This window comes from Oncorhynchus mykiss, chromosome 17 (assembly GCF_013265735.2).
Source record: "Oncorhynchus mykiss isolate Arlee chromosome 17, USDA_OmykA_1.1, whole genome shotgun sequence".
Lineage (NCBI taxonomy): Eukaryota > Metazoa > Chordata > Actinopteri > Salmoniformes > Salmonidae > Oncorhynchus > Oncorhynchus mykiss.
The window spans coordinates 67,627,238-67,648,681 of NC_048581.1; the positions used below are offsets into that span (position 1 = coordinate 67,627,238).

Genomic DNA, 21,444 nt, shown 5'->3' on the forward strand with positions numbered 1-21,444 from the left:
CCTGGAATGCATTTCAATTAACAAGTGTGCCTTCAGTTGTGTTGTGTCAAGGCAGGTGGTTTATACAGAAGATAGCCCTATTTGGTAAAAGACCAAGTTCATATTATGGCAAGAACAGCTCAAATAAGGAAAGCGAAATGGCAGTCCATCATTACTTTAAGACATGAAAGGTAAGTCAATCCGGGAAATTACAAGAACTTTTAAAGTTTCTTCAAGTGCAGTCGCAAAAACCATCAAGCGCTATGATGAAACTGGATCTCATGAGGACCGCCAAAGGAATGGAAGACCCAGAGTTACCTCTGCTGGAGAGGGTAAGTTAATTAGAGTTACCAGCCTCAGAAATTGAAGCCCAAATAAATGCTTCACAGAGTTCAAGTAACAGACTGTGTGAATCAGGCCTTCATGGTCAAATTGCTGCAAAGAAACCACTACTAAAGCACACCAATATGAAAAAAGAATTGCTTGGGCCAAGAAACACAAGCAATGGACATTAGACAGGTGGAAGGGCTTGACTCCTTTGGCCCTTTGGTCTGGAGTCCAAATTGGAGATTTTTGGTTCCAACCACCGTGTCTTTGTGAGACGCGGTGTGGGTGAACGGATGATCTCTGCATGTATATTTCCCATTGCAAAGCATGGAGGAGGTGTTATGGTTTGGGGGTGCTTTGCTGGTGACGCTGTCTGTGATTTATTTAGAATTCAAGGCACACTTAACCAGCATGGCTAACACAGCATTCTACAGCGAAGCGTCATCCCATCTGGTATGGGCTTAGTGAGACTATCATTTGTTTTTCAACAGGACAATGACACAACACACCTCCAGGCTGTGTAAGGGCTATTTTACCAAGAAGTAGAGTGATGGAGTGCTGCATCAGATGACCTGGCCTCCACAATCACCCAACCTCAACCAAATTGAGATGGTTTGGGATGAGTCGGACCGCAGAGTATAGGAAAAGCCAACAAGTGCTCTGCGTATGTGGGAACTCCTTCAAGACTGTTGGAAAAGCATTCCAGGTGAACCTGGTTGAGAGAATGCTAAGAGTGTGCAAAGCTGTCGTCAAGTCAAAGGGTGGCTATTTGAAGAATCTCAAATATAAAATATATTTGTTTAAATCTCAGCCCTAAGAAGTTAACACTTTTTTGGTTACTACATGATTCCATATGTGTTATTTCATAGTTTTGATGACTTCACTATTATTTTACAATGAGGAAAATAGTAAAAATAAAGAAAACCCTTTGAATGAGTAGGTGTTCTTAAACTCATGACCGGTAGTATATGTCCTTGATGAAATTGGAGACATTGATGTTTGTCTAAATGGATGTTATTGTAAGAGGTCTTGGGTCTTGTGTTTTGCGCCTCTAAGTGCAACTGGATTAATGTTGGTCAGGCTGAGAAAAAAATAGCCATTAATTTCAACAGTAAAATGGGATAAACAACATTGCCTAAAAAGGTAACCCTTCTCCTCTACATCATCCTATGTTTGTATGGTTGAGTAGGTAAGGAAATAATGTATTTTGTAGGCGGACCACAATGCTGAATGGGTTCTAAGAGAGGCATTGGGATAAAAGGATGTTCAAACGGCATGCCTGTTTCTCGGATCACAGATTCCTGACCTTTGTGAGCTAAAGGAGAAATGCTTTGTTTTGTTGACGGGCAATTGAAGAGGTCTTATAAATATTCCATGACTAAAACCATTTCTTGCAGTAACTGATCAGTTATCTTTACAAGAATTTAGGTTTAATGAGAAGACTTAAAACAAGGCTACAAATAGCCATGAACACCAGAATCTGTGAGAGGGTGTCACAAAGCTTGATGCTTATACAGTCACACTGAGCTGGGATAAGGAGGCTCCATTAAATACACCTTATCCTTTTTCTCGCCCCATAACTTTCCAGATATGCTTACATCAGTTAGTTGCATCACATTCAACAGACTAAGTCAGAACAGAATGAAATAAGAGTAAGCTGCTTATTATGTCCTTGTCCTTGTAGAAAACCCTTAGAAAAAGATAAAAAGATGAGAAAAAAGACAAACAAAGATGTCAGAGGTTGAGAAATACCTCCTTCATCTCCTGAAGGGTGCTGACATGTTTTGTGAATATCAGACACAGTAACAGCTTCATGGTGAAATGTGTCTTTAAAATTATATCAAAGAGACAATATTTAAAAATATATTTTTTTATTAACCCAAAACAAAGTTTTTGCTTTTGATGTAAGCTCAGAAGGGTCACAAGGGCTTTGTGTTTATAAAAATGATACAGCGGGCTGTTGAGTGGTTTTGGTAGAAGTTTTCATGTCTCCAAGGCCAAAGTTACTGAAACATGAAAAAGCAAAACTGTATGATAGATAATAAAAGATTAATTATGAAAAAAGCTAACGCTCCATATTTGTCAGTTGTTGTTTACATGTGGATTTTTGACTACAATGGTGGAGCTTGCATGCAGATATATCAATTTTAGCTGAACACCAGAATCTGCCGAGCGATAACTATTTTGTCAAGAGGCCCCGGGGGGAGGGAGGCAATGGTTAGACCACATACAGTACACAACCACATCCACATATCCAATCAGATGTCTTATTTTATTCAAAAGCGTGTCAGCTAAGGGCTAGGGACGTCAGAGCACTCTATCAACGCATCACAGCTGCTTTACATCTCAGTCTATCTTTCTGTGACTGTTCTCAACTTAATTCATCAGGGCTTTTACTCTGCAGGCATACATTTCCTCACTGATTTTTACTGATAGGAAGGAAAAGAGCTTGACTCAGAGATATCTTAACAGCTTTTAAAAGGTACATGAGAGGTGACAGATTTATCTGATGCTATAAATTTCGACTGATGTACGTGTATCGCTGCCTTTTATGGGACTATTTGAATAAGGTCATTGAACCAGTAGCCCTACACAACATGCCTTTTTAAATACTTTAACTGCACTCCTGAGGATGCTCGTCCTTCCGCATGGGAATCAGGATGTGGACTAGGCACTCTAAATCAAAATGATATGTTGACTACAATTACAGGAGCAATAAAATCAAGTGTATGCAAGCCAAAAAAGATTTACTCTCTCCAAAATAATTTGCTTTGGAGCATCATAACCAGTATTTCTATGGTAAAGCACTTCCAAATGAGATCATATTAAGGGGGTACAATTGTGTTAAATACTTTGAAAACATAATTGTCTCATAATTGTCTAACTTCTCACAATTATTCATAACGCAATATCAAATAGCCGCTTGATCGCTTCTATCTGCAACACATGAGGAGAGGTCAACATTTCAAATCAAATGATAAGAGAGAATAGATAACCAAGCTGTTAAATTCACTTCAATGTGGTTGTGTGTTGTTCTTGATATCAATGCCATGTAACACTATAAGTAAGTTAGTGCAGCAGCCTAGGACTCAGGAGTCAACTCAACTCCCGCAGTCTATCTGTGAGTGATTAACCGCATGAGTGTACATGTCACTACTGCTATGTCAACAATGCATCCAACTAGATTACAACATGCAACTTTTAATTGAGAAAACTGCTGAAATTACAATCACAGATGTCTTACACAACTCCTCCTTAAATCTCATTCATGCTTCCCAGTGAGTCCCTGAAGAGCGTTTCATTCAAGAAAGATTATTCAAAGCAACCGTGGCAGCTAATCAGACCTGAGGAATCCTGAAGCTATCTTTTGATGTTGTTCTCAATCATAATAGGATAGAGTACTGTAACAGGCTGGCTGTAAGAGATAATCGCTGCAGTGAAAAAAGTAGCCATGGACCTTTGATTCTAACTTGGGCTTATTTTTACTCCTCCTCTTGGTACTTCTCTCTGATGCTACTTCAAATAAAATTGTTTGTATATTCTCTGGACTTTAATACTGTATGCCTTAAGCAAGTCAGCCATATCAGCTATGTTTTTTTTTTAAAGGCACTCTACGAGTCTAAATGAATTGTTTCGCTGCTAGACAAGGCTCCGCTGATAGCCAGGTGTAGCGGTGGTAAGGATTCACTCCATTGTGCTGGATAGAAAGCTCTGTAGGCCCTAACAGTTTGTGGGCACCGCTTGTTGCCGTTGTAGTGCAATTAATGTATTGTTTAGTGTTGTGTAGTGTCTTTGCTGGCATGCATCTAAAAAAAAACGTTTTTGAATTTGCCCACCAATATTTACATGCTAAAATCGCCACTGCACCTCTGTAAAGCACAGCCTGGAATCAACAAAGCAACTGAAGCAAAGCGTTGCCTCCCCAAACTGTGCTTTTCTAACATCAAAGAGTGCTTATTTCCCTCTTACCTTCACCCTCACTCTTGCGCAACTACTTTGCCACCGTCTCTCTCTCTCTCCCTCGCTCCCTCTCTCTCTCTCCTCAAAGCTGTCCCTTCTCTAAGAACATGGTCGTTCCACCGATGTGTGTGCGTTGTGAGAGGTGTCATTTTGCCTGTGCATCCAGGTCGTTCCTAATTAAGAAGTGAATTCATTGAGGGCTAGAAAAAGAGAGGGTGCCACATGACCACCTGTCTGAGGTAGCAATCGTCTCGCTAGTACTTGTAGATCCAGACAACCTGGATCTGATACCTGCATAATTTGACACATCATTCAGGGGGAAGACATGAACAATTGTAATGTCTATTGGATTAGATGGACTGTGAAAAGATAGAGGGACTGAAAATGTCCAGTTAACAGACCTCAGGCTTTTTGAGAGCGTCCTATAACTCAGCGCCAGGGACAGTATCTATCTACAATAGATAAGTGCTTTGGTAAGTGCTTTGTTTTTTTTGCACTTTCTGCCTAAGCACGTTATGGTAGTTATTCAGGTTTGTACAAAAGTACTTTCTATGCAGTGAATGAGGTACTTGTTGCCATTGATGACCAAGTAGGTAACAAGAGACACACATAATTAGGGTTTTTATTCCAAATTATGACAGGAGAAGATAAACCAAAAGGTGTGTTAAAATAAACAAATATAAACTGAATTGAAAAAACAAACTCTCCTAAAGCTTCAACTTAAAAGAGATCTGAAGTAAAAAAGTCCAGACATTTAAAAGTCATTCAGCGCATTCTCAGACGACTTTGCGTGAAGGAACACTAAGTAAAGCTAGTTTTTCCCCGCTCTTTATCATGGGCATTAATATGGAGTTGGTCCACCCTTTGCTGCTATAACAGCCTTGTCATGCTGATACAGGAAGGGGCCGTCCCCAAACTATTGCCACAAAGTTGGAAGCACAGAATTGTCTAGAATGTCATTGTATGCTCTAGTGTTAAGATTTCCCTTCACCGGAACTAGGGGTCCTAGCCTGAGGCATGGAAAACAGCCTCAGACCATTATTCCTCCTCAACCAAACTTTACAGTTGGCACTATGCATTGGGGCAGGTAGTGTTCTCCTGGCATCCACCAAAACCAGATTTGTCCATTGGACTACCAGATTGGTAAGTGTGATTCATCACTCCAGAGAACATGTTTCCACTGCTCCAGAGTCCAATGGCAGAGAGCTTTACAACGCTCCAGCTGACGCTTGGCATTGTGCATAGTGATCTTAGCCTTGTGTGTGGCTGCTCGTCCATGGAAACCCATTTCATGAAGCTCCCGACGAACAGTTATTTTACTGACGTTGCTTCCAGAGTCAGTTTGGAACTCAGTAGTGAGTGTTGCAACTGAGAACAGATGATTTTCGCTCTTCAGAACTCGGCGGTCTCGTTCTGTGAGCTTGTGTGGCCTACAACTTTGTGGCTGAGCCGTTGTTGCTCCTAGATGTTTCCACTTCACAACAGCAAATACAGTCGACCGGAACAGCTCTAGCAGGGAAGAAATTTGACGAACTGACTTGTTGAAAAGGTGGTATCCTATGATGGTGTCACGTTTAAAGTCACTGAGCTCTTCAGTTATGCCATTCTACTGCCAATGTTTGTTTATGGAGATTGCATGGCTGTGTGCTCGATATTATACACCTGTCAGCAACGGGTGTGGCTGAAATAGCCTAATCCACTAATATGAAGGGGTGTTCACATACTTTTGTATATATAGTGTACCTAACTGCCCCAGTAGCTTTCCATAGTCCCCTACATACACCACGGCGCACTCTGTCCATTGTGCTGTCACAGCGCAGCGAAAATACAGATTTTGTGCCAACCTGTCACTCAATCATTTGAACCTTTTTAGATATTTTTATCAAGGGACATAAAACTAAAACTGAGGGGCACAAGTTTCAACTTAGGGGGCTGAGCCCCCTTTTGTCCCCTTTTGGAGCCGGGCCGGTTTTGCAAACCATTCATTTTCAATGAACATGATCATGATACATCGTTTCAGATTATTCTAAATACATTAAGTTATTTCAGCATTAACAGTGCACAGTATCAATGTTTGAAAAGTACTTTGCTATTTCAACATGTGACGGAAACATTTTTTTTTCCTGCAATGAACAGATCTGTGGCACTTTCCAACACTCCTCCGGAAACATACTTTAACAACGGAATTCCAGAACACAACTGGCTTACATGCTGCCGACATGGGGCACGGAGGTAAACAGAAGACATTACCTAGAACTTTGACCGTTTGTAGATAAGGATATTAGTTCAATTATAACGTTAGATGACACCAGTGGCTGTTACAACGTGAACTGTAACGTTACGACTGTAACTGTGCATTTCTGCAAAACAGTTATGGGATAAAAGAAGGATAAGGATATTTTTAGGCAGGGTTTTTTACTGTGCGGTCCACGGTACAGCCGTCACACTTGTCATTGATTTGAACTTGTCATTTAACTGTTATATCTCAAACACACATTCCCCTGAGTTCAACATATCAACATCATTCACTTACAATTTTCCATGCTTTGTTGTAAAGTGATGTCAGACAAAAATGTGTCTTACAGTTTTTCTGAATGACTACAATCCAGGCACAGAGCAGGTTGGTGGGAAAGCACAATTTTCCAACACGGCTTTGCTTTTAGCGGCTGACCTTTTGCTGTTGCCTCTCCCTGTAAACCTCGGAACGATGCCACCTCGCTGGTGTGTCTCTACATCCCTGAATTGACATTTAAAAGAGGAACAGATGGCTATAATAATCTTCGGTCCTTGAGTGTGGTGCCAAAGCATTCCTTGGGCAAAGTGGTGTCTCTCAAGGAAAGTCTGTTTGTGGCCAAGCCAAGTAAACACTTTGTGCCTGTGGGGGGTCATGGTCCCTATCCTCACCAGTAGGTCCTGAATCCTTTCACTGATTACACCTCCCTGCAATGAATCTTCTATAGCAATGAAAATGTGATGTCACCCACAGCAGACAAAAATGTATTCCACTAATACCGCCTACAACTGTTATACATATCCTAAAAAACACAATATTTGTTGTTCCAGTACTTCTACCTCTGTCTTTGCCGTGACGACACACCCTGAATTTAATTGATTGCTACATACAGTACATTCAGTCTGAAACTGCCATCCTGGAAGTTGTTTACGTGAGTATCAAAGTCTATAACATCATCATGTAGACCCGGCTCTGGCTCAACCCATCGGTTTATGGGACCAATCAGAATGGTCAGAATGTGTTCCCTTCTAGAAATTGTCAGGGAGGGAGGCAAATCTAGACTCATCCTGAAGAAGAAACATCAGTTGGCCGGAGTGGTGTGGATTGGTAACCAAGCAATCCCTGTGCACCTCTTAGTAACTGCTTGAGGTATTTAGTGCCTTTCCCCAGAGACAGAGAAGTGATATGAGTTGTTCCACAGTCATTTATGGGACACCAGAATTGTTTGCTCAAATAAAAGTAATTACGCAGTACTGTCCCCTCGTGAAGTGTTGTGTACATTATGCAGTAACTAATCACAATATGCATAGGCCTTATTTACTTCCGAGAGGATTGGATTACAGATAGGATTTTAATTTGATCGCCCTGTTGCAGGAGAACTTTACTGCAATGTAGGAAATGTTAAACTTATTTGAGGTTAAAAAGGCTTCTGAAGTTTACACATTTCTGACTTGATTTTCCCTTACGCGAAATCTATCAACCCCTACAAAAATGTCCATTAATTATAATCTACATAATAATTCACATTTCCTGTTGCTGCAGGATTATTTTCCTTCTGTAGAAAACTGACTAAAATTAAGATCTTACATCTGTAGGAAGCGGATGAGATCATCTTCAGAGCGAAGGGAAGAAAGATCCCCAACCCACCGACAATGTCCTCCTTCAAAACGGCATTAGCGGCTCCATTAAAATCCTGTCACCTTTTTTCTTTACGTCTGTCTGTCGCGCTGAAGAGAAGAGAAATCACAGTCATTCAAATGCTAAGTGACTTCCTCTCCCCTGTGAATATTAGAGAGGAGAGCGGTGCTCCATCATTTACTCTGCAGCCCACAAAAAAAGAGAAGGGGATGCAAAATGAGACTATGGTGCTTTGAATATATCCCCCACCTCCGCAATATCTCATCACAAGCCATTACCTCCGACTGCTTGACACCTACAGAACGCTGCAGAGTGACAGTCTTCATTAAGACTCAGCTATATACATGGGCACATACCTAAAGCTACATAAGTGAGTGTCACATTGATTTCATCACATTGGCAGTTTTCAAAATTAGTTTGAAAGGCTCCTTATCACCATTTTTAGACAGAAAAAACACCTTATTGTGGCAGCAAATGGTTCAATGAGATAATTTAAGTCCTGGGTACCCTTACAAAAATGTACCATGGTATTAGCATGGTAGTTTTCGTTGTTCTACCATGGCAGGAAAATACCATGGTATTTGCACCATTACCATGGTATTTTCCTGCCAAAAATAGTTACATTTTTCATTGTACTAGCTACCATGGTACAAAAATGAAGTGAGGAGTGAGGAGACGGAGAGACAGCTTGGTGCGTGGGGCTGCCACAGGACCCACCAGGCTGAGACCTACAGGAGGCCTGGTGCTTGGAGGAGGCACCGGATGGACCGGGCTGTGGGGGAGCACTGGAGCCCTGGTGCTCAGCCTTGTCACCACTCCTCCCGGCTGGATCACCAATTTAGCCCGGACCATCCAGAGTGCAGGCACAGGTTGAACCAGGCTGTGGGTGAGCACTGGAGACCTGGTGCATACCACTCGCACCTCTCCCTTAGGCTCAATACCCACATTCGCCCGGCACGGGCGGAGCGCAGGCATAGAACGCACTGCACCCACACTACCCGTGTGCCCCCCAAAACATTTTTGGGGGCTGCCTCTCGTGCCTGTCGCGCTGCTGTGCTGCCTCCTCATATCGCCGCCGCAGCTCTCGCTGCCTCCAGCTCTGCCTTGGGGCGGCGATATTCCCCAGCCTGTGCCCAGGGTCCTTTTGCGACCAAAATCTCCTCCCATGTCCATGAGTCCAGAGATCGCTGCTGCCCGATACCACGCTGATTGGTCCTTGGTTGGTGGGTGATTCTGTAACGTGATTTGTCAAGATTGGACCAATGCGCAGCGTGGTATGTGTCCATGTTAATATTTTAAAAATCAACTGAACACTGAATAACAAAACAACAAAGTGAAAGAACGAAACGACAACAAAACAGTCCTTCTGGTGAAGACACAAAACAGAAAATAATCACCCACAAAACACAGGTGGGAAAAGGCTACCTAAGTTCTCAATCAGAGACAACGAACGACATCTGCCTCTGATTGAGAACCATACCAGGCCAAACACATAACCACAACATAGAAAAAAGAACATAGACCACCCACCCCAACTCACGCCCTGACCAAACTAAAACAAAGACATAACAAAGGAACTAAGGTCAGAACGTGACACTAGCAGCATGTCGTTATGAAACAACGTTTATTTGACTCTTTGCAAACTGGAATCCACACATCCTGAGGCTGCATTCATTGTAGCTGGGGATTTGAACAAGGCTAATCTGAAAACAAGACTCCCTAAATTGTATCAGCATATCAATTGCGCAACCAGGGCTGGTAAAACCTTGGATCATTGCTATTCTAACTTCCGCGATGCATATAAGGCCCTCCCCCGCCCTCCTTTCGGAAAAGCTGACCACAACTCCATTTAGTTGCTCCCTGCCTACAGACAGAAGCTAAAACAAGAAGCTCCCACGCTGAGGTCTGCTCAACGCTGGTCCGACCAATCTGATTCCACGTTCCAAGACTGCTTCCATCACGTGGACTGGGATATGTTTCGTATTGCGTCAAACAACAACATTGACGAATACGCTGATTCGGTGAGCGAGTTCATTAGAACGTGCGTTGAAGATGTCCTTCCCATAGCAATGATTAAAACATTCCCAAACCAGAAACCGTGGATTGATGGCAGCATTCGCGTGAAACTGAAAGCGCGAACCACTGCTTTTAATCATGGCAAGGTGACCGGAAACATGACCGAATACAAACAGTGTAGCAATTAAAAACATTTAAACGTGTTAACCCTCGCAAGGTTGCAGGCCCAGACGGCATCCCCAGCCGCGCCCTCAGAGCATGCGCAGACCAGCTGGCTGGTGTGTTTACGGACATATTCAATCAATCCCTATCCCAGTCTGCTGTTCCCACATGCTTCAAGAGGGCCACCATTGCTCCTGTTCCCAAGAAAGCTAAGGTAACTGAGCTAAACGACTACCACCCTGTAGCACTCCCGTCATCATGAAGTGCTTTGAGAGACTAGTCAAGGACCATATCACCTCCACCCTACCTGACACCCTAGACCCACTCCAATTTGCTTACCGTCCAAATAGGTCCACAGACGATGCAATCTCAACCACACTGCCCTAACCCATCTGGACAAGAGGAATACCTATGTGAGAATGCTGTTCATCGACTACAGCTCAGCATTTAACACCATAGTACCCTCCAAACTCGTCATCAAGCTCGAGACCCTGGGTCTCGACCCCACCCTGTGCAACTGGGTACTGGACTTCCTGACGGGCCGCCCCCAGGTGGTGAGGGTAGGTAACAACATCTCCACCCCGCTGATCCTCAACACTGGGGCCCCACAAGGGTGCGTTCTGAGCCCTCTCCTGTACTCCCTGTTCACCCACGACTGCGTGGCCACGCACGCCTCCAACTCAATCATCAAGTTTGCGGACGACACAACAGTGGTAGGCTTGATTACCAACAACGACGAGACGGCCTACAGGGAGGAGGTGAGGGCCCTCGGAGTGAGGTGTCAGGAAAATAACCTCACACTCAAAGTCAACAAAACTAAGGAGATGATTGTGGACTTCAGGAAACAGCAGAGGGAATACCCCCCTATCCACATCGATGGAACAGTAGTGGAGAGGGTAGTAAGTTTTAAGTTCCTCGGCATACACATCACAGACAAACTGAATTGGTCCACTCACACAGACAGCATCGTGAAGAAGGCGCGGCAGCGCCTCTTCAACCTCAGGAGGCTGAAGAAATTCGGCTTGTCACCAAAAGCACTCACAAACTCCTACAGATGCACAATCGAGAGCATCCTGTCGGGCTGTATCACCGCCTGGTACGGCAACTGCTCCGCCCACAACCGTAAGGCTCTCCAGAGGGTAGTGAGGTCTGCACAACGCATCACCGGGGGCAAACTACCTGCCCTCCAGGACACCTACACCACCCGATGTCACAGGAAGGCCTTAAAGATCATCAAGGACAACAACCACCCGAGCCACTGCCTGTTCACCCCGCTATCATCCAGAAGGCGAGGTCAGTACAGGTGCATCAAAGCTGGGACAGAGAGAGTGAAAAACAGCTTCTATCTCAAGGCCATCAGACTGTTAAACAACCACCACTAACATTGAGTGGCTCCAGCCACTTTAATAATGGGAATTTATGGGAATTTATGTAAAATATATCACTAGCCCCTTTAAACAATGCTACTTAATATAATGTTTACATACCCTACATTATTTATCTCATATGTATACGTATATACTGTACTCTATATCATCTACTGCATCTTATGTAATACATGTATCACTAGCCACTTTAAACTATGCCACTTTGTTTACATACTCATCTCATATGTATATACTGTACTCGATACCATCTACTGCATCTTGCCTATGCCGCTCTGTAGCACCACTCATTCATATATCTTTATGTACATATTCTTTATCCCTTTACACTTGTGTGTATAAGGTAGTAGTTTGGAATTGTTAGCTAGATTACTCGTTGGTTATTACTGCATTGTCAGAACTAGAAGCACAAGCATTTCGCTACACTCGCATTAACATCTGCTAACCATGTGTATGTGGCAAATAAAATTTGATTTGATTTGATTTGAAACATGAAAGCATGGTAGTTGTTTACAATGTATTATGATGGTCTGTGTGCCACCGTTTTTCGGGTAAAGTGACCAAAAATTATTAATTTATGGTACTCACATAATGCAACATGAACTATTCGCTCTGCAATGGCAAGGCGTAGGGCTAGTACCCTCTTAAACACATTTAGCTAATAGTGAAAAACCCCAACACACATGGTCTAGTAGTGTGGTGTACCCTCACCTTGGGACATGGATAGGGTATGGTGAGAAGAATGAAGGGATTCTGAAACCTTAAACTAACTATTTTAAATCTTCAAGGCTTCATTCTTCCCACCATACCCTAAAAACTGCATTGAAGAGAAAAGCACCATATAAACTAACTATTTTAAATCTTCATCTGGTGTTTCACTCTTCAATACAGTTTTTAGTTGTCTCTCACTCATTCATCGGGCTTGGCTACTCTTATAAAATTCTAAATAGTCAACATACAACAACAAAAAACATTTGTAAAAAGGTATTAATTATCATCTTATCGCATAGATACATTTTCATCACGTAATTTTCAACATATCCCTTAAAACAGCAAGTTACAATGGGTGCGTTCGTAAATTCAAACTGGCTGTCTACTCCCATTTCAGAGAGCTCTCGTCTGAGTGTGCCAAAGCGCAGAATAATTGACAAATTTACGAACGCTCAATACCCATTGAATATGGCCGGTGTCAGTTAACGTCAACAAAAAAGGGTAATTCAATTGTTGCCAGAAGCAGTTACAGTCACCAACGCTCTGGATAACATAAAAACAGCCTAGCCAGCTCTGCTAGGGCAAGTAAAATGGTCAGAGTGAGGTGTTCTCTCATTTGTGTCTTGAAGTAGCTAGCAAGCTAGCCAACGTTAGCCAGTTAGCTTGGGTGCTTGACTGCCGTTGTGCGGCCAGCTCGGATAAACCCTAACCTAGAGTGCACTCTGAGCGCAGTCTGGCACTCCAGATTGAATTTACGAACACACCCAATGTTTCCCTTTGTTTACACTCTGTGTGAACTTGTATTGATCATGTCACCATGACGACAGGCTAGCTTGACTGGCTCTAACTTTAGCCAACGTTAGCTTCTATGCTAACAAATATTAAATATTAAGGAAGCTATCAAAACATCATCAAAAATAACAATTATATTATTACACTCCGCTTAACTTGGTGTTTAATATGTTATGCTTTATAACTGGCTCACCGTGATGATAACGTTTAAAATATTTTGTTTATCTGGCACTTTTCTCTTCATTTTTCAGGTGGCTTGGCTCTCTCATTCAACTGACTCACTGGCAAGGCAGTATAGCGTGAGAGCCACTGTTGAGTGATAAGAGTGTGAAGCAACCACTAGAGCGAGCGGCTCCCTCTGCTGGCCCGAAACAAGCACAACATCCCTTGACTATAACTACTGTAAATGATTGCAAAATGCCAAAAATTAGGCTACCATATATATTCATTCTCCCACATTTCAGATTGGCAAGCCAGGGAAACCAAACATGAGCAAAAAACAGTACTATTTATACAGAAAGTATTATCCCTTTTTTTTTTATCCCTGTTCTGTCTGAACAGCTGGCCCTTTTTCTTTGATGTTACAGACAAACTAGGACCAATAATAGTAGTCTGCCTCTGACTTTATCAGAAACTTTCCCATACTGGTATATAAATTCATCAATATAATCTCAACCAACCTCTTTTGACCTTTGGGTGTTTATTTATTTAATGCATTATACTGCCATTGTGCTATGGTAACGCACAATTAATAAAGATGGTACCATATGATATTTTTTGTTACCATGTATCATAATTGTCCATTACCGTGGTAGAATGTATAATGCAGGTTAAAACCATGGTATTTCCATGATCCACATCTTACCATCTTGAAAAATGTGGCAATACCATGGTATTATTTAGGCGCATGTCAGTACCATCATAATTCAAAGCTAAAATCATGGTACATTTCCATGATTCAGATATGTACCATGGTATAAATGATGCAATACCATGGTAATATTTAAGTACAATGGCAGTGCCATGGTAGTACCAAGGCTTAAACCATGGTACATTTCCATGATTCAGACTATACCATGGTATAAGTGCAAGTACCATAGTGGTACTATGGTATGAATGAAAGTACCATAGTAGTACCATGGTACATTTTTGTAAGGGTACTGTATATGCCTTTTGCAAGCTGTGTTCTGGCTGGTGGTACCAACATACCTTTCACGTATAGAAATATCCGTCCCATATATTATAGACCATATTTTGTTAATGCTTTCTATTTTTTGCTTGACAGGTCACAGACGGGGGCACCATTAAGCAGAAGATTTTCACCTACGATGCTATGTTTAATACCAATTACTCACATATGGAGGACTATCGCAAACGAGAAGACCTTGTGTACCAATCTACGGTCCGGTAAGCATCACAACCAATCACTTCTACATTGAATGTTTAAATGTAATCTTCTCCCATTTAGTTTGTTGCCCTGCTACGTTGTACACTATAAGCCTATTTAACCTACAGTATATCCCAATAAACTCACCATGTTGCTAGGAATTAGTGAGCAGAGGTTTGGCTAGTTCCTTCCCACCATCTGTTGTGGATGATACTGGGACTGGATGTGATGACCCCGATGGAGGGTTAACACCATCATCGTCTTGGCAGGGAGAAGGAGGGAGGGGACGAGAGGTGGTGAGACTCTACTCCGCCACTCTGCTGCTCAGGATGTAGATTTCATTGTTGAGCTCTGTCTGAACAGCTGGCCAGGTCAATCATTATTCCCACCACAGAGCTGCTTATTTTCCAGGTAGTGTGGTTCTCCTTTATTTTCAAGGTAGGGTGGTTCACCTTAGGCACAGCTTGGGGCAGCATACCTCCTTCGCCACCCTCCTTCCCATCAAACACACGTACATACACACCCTACCCGATCCCAGAATATAGAGCCCTTCTGTTTATGCATGAGCAAGGTTTGCAGAGTACAAGAGAGGGATGGAGCGAGAGGAATCATCTGGCTCTGGTTGGGTAGATGACATGTCTGAGGAGTCCTGGGTACTGTCTTCCTTTATCCCGAGCCTTAACAATACGGCTGGCATCTGCTCCCGTCTCCCCCAACCATCTCCCTCCCTCTCCCCTCCCTTTCCCTCTACCCCAACCATCTCCCTCCCTCTCCCCCAACCATCTCCCTCCCTCTCGCCCTCCCTCTGCCGCTACCCCAACCATCTCCCTCCACCCCAACCATCTCCCTCCCTCTCCCTTACTTTCTCCCACAACCATCTACCTCCCTCTCCCCCACCCATCTCCCTCTCCTCCCCATGCATTCTCTCCTCTTGCTTTCATTGCCTCCCTCCATCCCTCTCTCATATTGGCACTCATACTTTGTACAGAGGAGTAATAGAAGCCATTAAGCCAACACACTGCATCATCTAGTACCTCTTATCTCCCCCTCCCTCTTCTCCCCCTTCTCTCCCGTATCCCTCTTCTCTCCTCCCTCCCCTTCCCTCTACCCCCCTTCTCTCCCCCCTCCCTCTTCTCTACCCCCCTCTTCTCTACCCCCTCCCTCTTCTTCCCACTCCCTCTTCTCTACCCCCCTCTTCTCTATCCCCCACTCCCTCTTCTCTCCTCCTCCCTCTTCTCTCCCCCTTCTTCTCTCCCCATCCCTCTTCTCTCTCCCCCTTCTCCCCCTTCCCTCTCCCCCGACCCTCCCTCTCCTCACTCCCTCTTCTCTCCGCCCTTCCCTTTTCTCTCTCCACCATTCCCAACCTCTCTCATATGTATCTTTTATTTCTGAGCTACTGAGCATTTTTCCGACTGAGTATGATGTGCTCAGACAATCCAACAGTACCTTCAGGGGAGTAGTCATCATTGGAATGGACTATTTTACACATGTACTCATACAAGGACAAGTACGCGCACACACACACACACACACACACACACACACATACACACACACACACACACACACACACACACACACACACACACACACACACACACACACACACACACACACACACACACTCATTAGGATTTGAATCGACAGTCGCAGCATGAGGAACAGTTGGACAGTACCTGCTCTGACCTGTCTGTCTGGCAGAGTGCTTAACCGGCGTTAGTCAAGCAGAGAGGTAAAAGGGCTACAGTCATAGTCACCCAAGACCAGTCAATCCTCCCTGATGTATCCCATGCCTTCCTCCATGGCAGAACACAGAGTTCAACAGCAGAGAGGGATGCAGAGCTCTGATATTTCACATAATCTCACATATCCACCTGAGAGAGGTAAATGTTCTCTACAAAGCCCTGGCATGTGACCACAAATGAAAGCTGTAATACTGTGAATTTCACAGAAAGCCCTAGATTCTCATTGAATGCCCTGTCAGTTTTTTCTTAATAGGTTGTTAAATATCAGGAATATGCTGTGCTTGTAGTGTCAATATTACCGAGGTAGATTTGCAAATAGAAAGGGAGGTGATTTTTTTTCTGTCTTTTTTATTTTTATCAACTGCCCCTGGGCTTAGAAGTAGACAGCTAGCTGTTTGACAAATGACAGTGATACAGGCCATAACTCATCCTTAACTTGACGGCTCTTTGATGAAAAACAAAAAAAGATGGGAGGAGATTAACCCTAATTGCTCCTATAAGTCTCTCTGGATAAGAGTGTCTGCTAAATGACTAAAATGTTAATGTAAATGTAAGATGAATGGCAATTACTATATATATATATATATATATATATATATATATATATATATAAACAATTAAGCTACATTCAAAATACCAAATTCAAGCATTGTCTCTTCATCGGCACAGCATTTGACAGTTTATGTAACACTGTCATGGTTATAGATTCAAGCTTTGAACAATGAAAAACCAGTCAAAGTGCTCTTCATATACAGTGTATTCGGCAAGTATTCAGACCCCTTGACCTTTTCCACCTTTTGTTACTTTGTAGCATTATTCTAAAATGGATTAAATACATTTTTGACCCTCACCAATCTACACACAATATCCCATGAAAACCAAGCAAAAACAGGTTCTTAGACTTACAACCTAAAAATATTTAAAAAATAAAATATCACTTTGACATAAGTATTCAGATCCTGTACTCTGTACTTTGTTGAAGTACCTTTGGCAGTGATTATAGCCTCAAGTCTTCTTGGGTATGATGCTACAAGCTTGGCACACCTGTATTTGGGAAGTTTCTCCAATTCTTCTCTGCAGATCCTCTCAACCTCTGTCAGGTTGGATGGGGAGTTTCGCTACACAGCTATTTCAAGGTCTCTCCAGAGATGTTTGATCGGGTTCAAGTCCGGGCTCTGGCTGGGCCACTCAAGGACATTCAGAGACTTGTCCCAAAGCCACTCTTGCTTTGTCTTGGCTGTGTGTTTCTGGTCATTATCTTGTTGGAAGATTAACCTTCGCCCCAGACTGAGGTACTGAGCTACCTGGATCAGGTTTTCATCAAGGAACTTTCTGTACTTTGCTCCGTTCATCTTTCCCTTGATCCTGACTAGTCTCCCAGCCCCTGCTGCCAATAAACATCCCCACAGCATGATGCTGCCACCACTATGCTTCACTACAGGGATGGTGCCTGGTTTCCTCCAGACATGACACTTGGCATTCAGGCTAAAGATTTCAAGTTGGTTTCATCAGACCAGAGAATCTTGTTTCTCATGGCTTGAGAGTCCTTAAGGTACCTTTTGGCAAACTCCAAGTGGGCTGTTATGTGCCTTTTACTGAGGAGTGGCTTCCGTCTGGCCACTCTACCATAAAGGCCTGATTGGTGGATTGCTGCATAGATGATTGTGCTTCTGGAAGGTGCTCCCATCTCCACAGAGGAACTCTGGAGCTCTGTCAGTGTGACCATTGGGTTCTTGGTCACCTCCCTGACCAATGACCTCCCCTGATTGCTCAGTTTGGCTGGGCAGCCAGCTCTAGGAAGAGTCTTGGTGGTCTTGGTGGTTCTTCCATTTAAGAGTGATGGAGGCCGCTGTGTTCTTGGGGACCTACAATGCTGCAGAAATGTTCTGGTAACCTTCCCCAGATCTGTGCCTCTTCACAATCCTGTCTCGGAGCTCTACGGACAATTCCTTCGACCTCATGGCTTGGTGTTTGCTCTGACATGCACTGTCAACTATGGGACCTGTTATAGACAGGTGTGTATATTTCAAAATCATAACCAATCAATTGAATTTACTACAGGTGGACTCCAATCAAGTTGTAGACTAATCTAAAAAATGATCAATGGAAACAGGATGCACCTGAGCTCAATTTCGAGTCTCATAGCAAAGTGCTTGAATACTAATGTAAATAAGCTATTTCTGTATTTAATTTTAAAACATTTGCAAACATTTCAAAATACTTTTTCGCTTTGTCATTATGGGGTATTGTGTGTGGATTGATGAGGAACATTTTTAATTTAATCCATTTTAGAATAAGGCTGTAACGTAACAAATTATGGAAAAAGTCAATGGGTCTGAATACTTTGCTAACACACCGTAGCTGTAGCCTCAATGTCCTCCTGTGTGAGATTGCTTCAAGCAGAAATATTACCACTTCCATGTCAAAGTCAGATTAGGGTTGCAAAGAAGCAGTATACTACTGTAAACTTTCTGAGTTTACCAGTAAATTACCAGAATTTTGGTAATTGTCAAGAAATATATAAAATGTTATCAGATGATATCTGGTGGCTTTTTTGGGTACTTCAGATAATCACAGGTGTCTGTAATTTATCAAATCAAAATGTTTATCAAATCAAATTATTTCTGTCCCTCTATGTTTGCATTATCACAACGGAAATACAGTTGAAGTCGGAAGTTTACATACATCTTTTACATTTAAACTCAGTTTTTCACAATTCCTGACATTTAATCCTAGTAAAAAGTCAATGTCTTAGGTCAGTTAGGATCACCACTTTATTTTAAGAATGTGAATTTGTCAGAATAATAGTAGAGAGAATGATTTATTTCTGCTTTTATGTAAACTTCTGACGCACTGGAATTGTGATACAGTGAATTATACGTGAAATAATGTCTGTAAAATGACTTGTGTCCTGCACAAAGTAAATGTCCTAACTGACTTGCCAAAACTATAGTTTGTTAACAAGAAATTTGTGGAGTGGTTAAAAAACTAGTTTTAAAACCTCTTTGGGAAAGGCGTGCTGCTAGCGGGACACCTCGACAAGATCCGGTGAAATTGCAGAGCACGAAAATCAAACTACAGAAATATTTAACTTTCATAAAATCACAAGTGTAATACATCAAAATAAAGCTTAACTTCTTGTTAATCCAGCCGCTGTGTCAGATTTCAAAAAGGCTTTACGGCGAAAGCACACCATGCGATTATCTGAGGTCAGCGCCCCGCATATAAAACCATGGAAAACATATTTCAACCAGGGAGGTGCGACACGAAAGTCAGAAGTAGCGATATAATAAATGCCTTACCTTTGATGATCTTCATCTGTTGGCACTCCAAAAGGTTGCAGTTACATCACAAACTGTCCTTTTGTTCGATAATGTCCTTCTTTATATCCATAAAAACTCAGTTTAGCTGGCGCTCTTCAGTCAATAATCCACCCAGTTTCCCTCCATCAAAATGCATACAAAATGAATCCCAAACATTGCTAATACATTATTCCAAACAAGTCAGACAACGTTTATAATCAAACCTTAGGCATCCTAATACGTAAATAAACTATACAATTTAAGACTGAGAATCTTTATTGTCTTTACTGGAGAAAAATACCAAAGAACGTGTTCTCATTCACGCACTCGGAAACACTACAGCCAAAATGGGAGCCACCTTTTCCAAAAACCAGCCTGAAACTCTTTCTAACGACTGTTGACATCTAGTGGAAGCCCTGCAATCTGGGAGGACTTCGCCTTATAATAAAAGTGACAGCCATTGAAAATAGTGGTAAGCATGAAAATGTTTTGGTGTGTTATGGTTTGTTCTCGCGGTTTCGCCTGCCATATCAGTTCTGTTATACTCACAGACATTATTTTTAACAGTTTTAGAACTGTTTTCTATGCAAATGTACCAATTAAATGCATATCCTAGCTTCTGGGCCTGAGTAACAGGTCGTTTATTTTGGGCATGCTTTTCATCCGGACGTCAAAATAGTGCCCCCGATCCCAAACAAGTTTAGTTTTGTACTTATGCTTAGTTTTATACCCTAAGTATATGTAAACTTCAGACTTCAACTGTATATACTTGTAATTTTTCCAACAATAGTTTACAGACAGATTATTTCACTGTATCACAATTCCAGTGGGTCAGAAGTTTACATACACTCAAATCAAATCAAAGAAAATGTATTTATATAGCCCTTCTTATATCAGCTGATATCTCAAAGTGCTGTACAGAAACCCAGCCTAAAACTCCAAACAGCAAGCAATGCAGGTGTAGAAGCACGGTGGCTAGGAAAAACTCCCTATAAAGGCCAAAACCTAGGAAGAAACCTAGAGGGGTGGCCAGTCCTCTTCTGGCTGTGCCGGGTGGAGATTATAACAGAACATGGCCAAGATGTTCAAATGTTCATAAATGACCAGCATGGTCAAATAATAATAATCACAGTAGTTGTCGAGGTTGCAGCAAGTCAGCACCTCAGGAGTAAATGTCAATGTCAGGCCTTTCATAGCCGATCATTGAGAGTATCTCTACCGCTCCTGCTGTCTCTAGAGAGTTGAAAACAGCAGGTCTGGGACAGGTAGCACGTCCGGTGAACAGGTCAGGGTTCCATAGCCGCAGGTAGAACAGTTGAAACTGGAGCAGCAGCACGGCCAGGTGGACTGGGGACAGCAAAGAGTCATCAGGCCAGGTAGTCCTGAGGCATGGTCCTAGGGCTCAGGTCCTCCGAGGGAGAGAAAGTGAGAATTAGAAAGAGCATACTTAAATTCACACAGGACACCGGATAAGTCAGGAGAAGTACTCCAGATATAACAAATAGACCCTAGCCCACCGACACATAAACTATTGCAGCATAAATACTGGAGGCTGAGACAGGAGGGATCAGGAGACACTGTGGCCCCATCTGATGATACCCCCAGACAGGGCCAAACAGGAAGGATATAACCCACTTTGCCAAAGCACAGCCCCCACACCACAAGAGGGATACCTTCAACCACCAACTTACCATCCTGAGACAAGGCCGAGTATAGCCCACAAAGATCTCCGCCTCGGCACAACCCAAGGGGGGGACACCAATCCAGACAGGAAGATCACGTCAGTGACTTAACCCACTCAAGTGAC

The 21,444-nt window shown here is 42.7% G+C and overlaps 1 protein-coding gene across 2 annotated transcripts in view; it reads left to right on the forward strand.

Annotated features, from left to right (window-relative positions):
• The window catches only part of LOC110494440 (immunoglobulin superfamily member 21), a 275,341-nt gene that overhangs the window by 158,822 nt on the left and 95,075 nt on the right, over positions 1–21,444 (forward strand). For both annotated transcript variants that reach the window (XM_036950494.1, XM_036950495.1), the window contains exon 3: positions 14,489–14,610. In XM_036950494.1, coding sequence (XP_036806389.1) covers positions 14,489–14,610 — 122 coding nt within the window. The remainder of the gene's footprint in view (positions 1–14,488; positions 14,611–21,444) is intronic.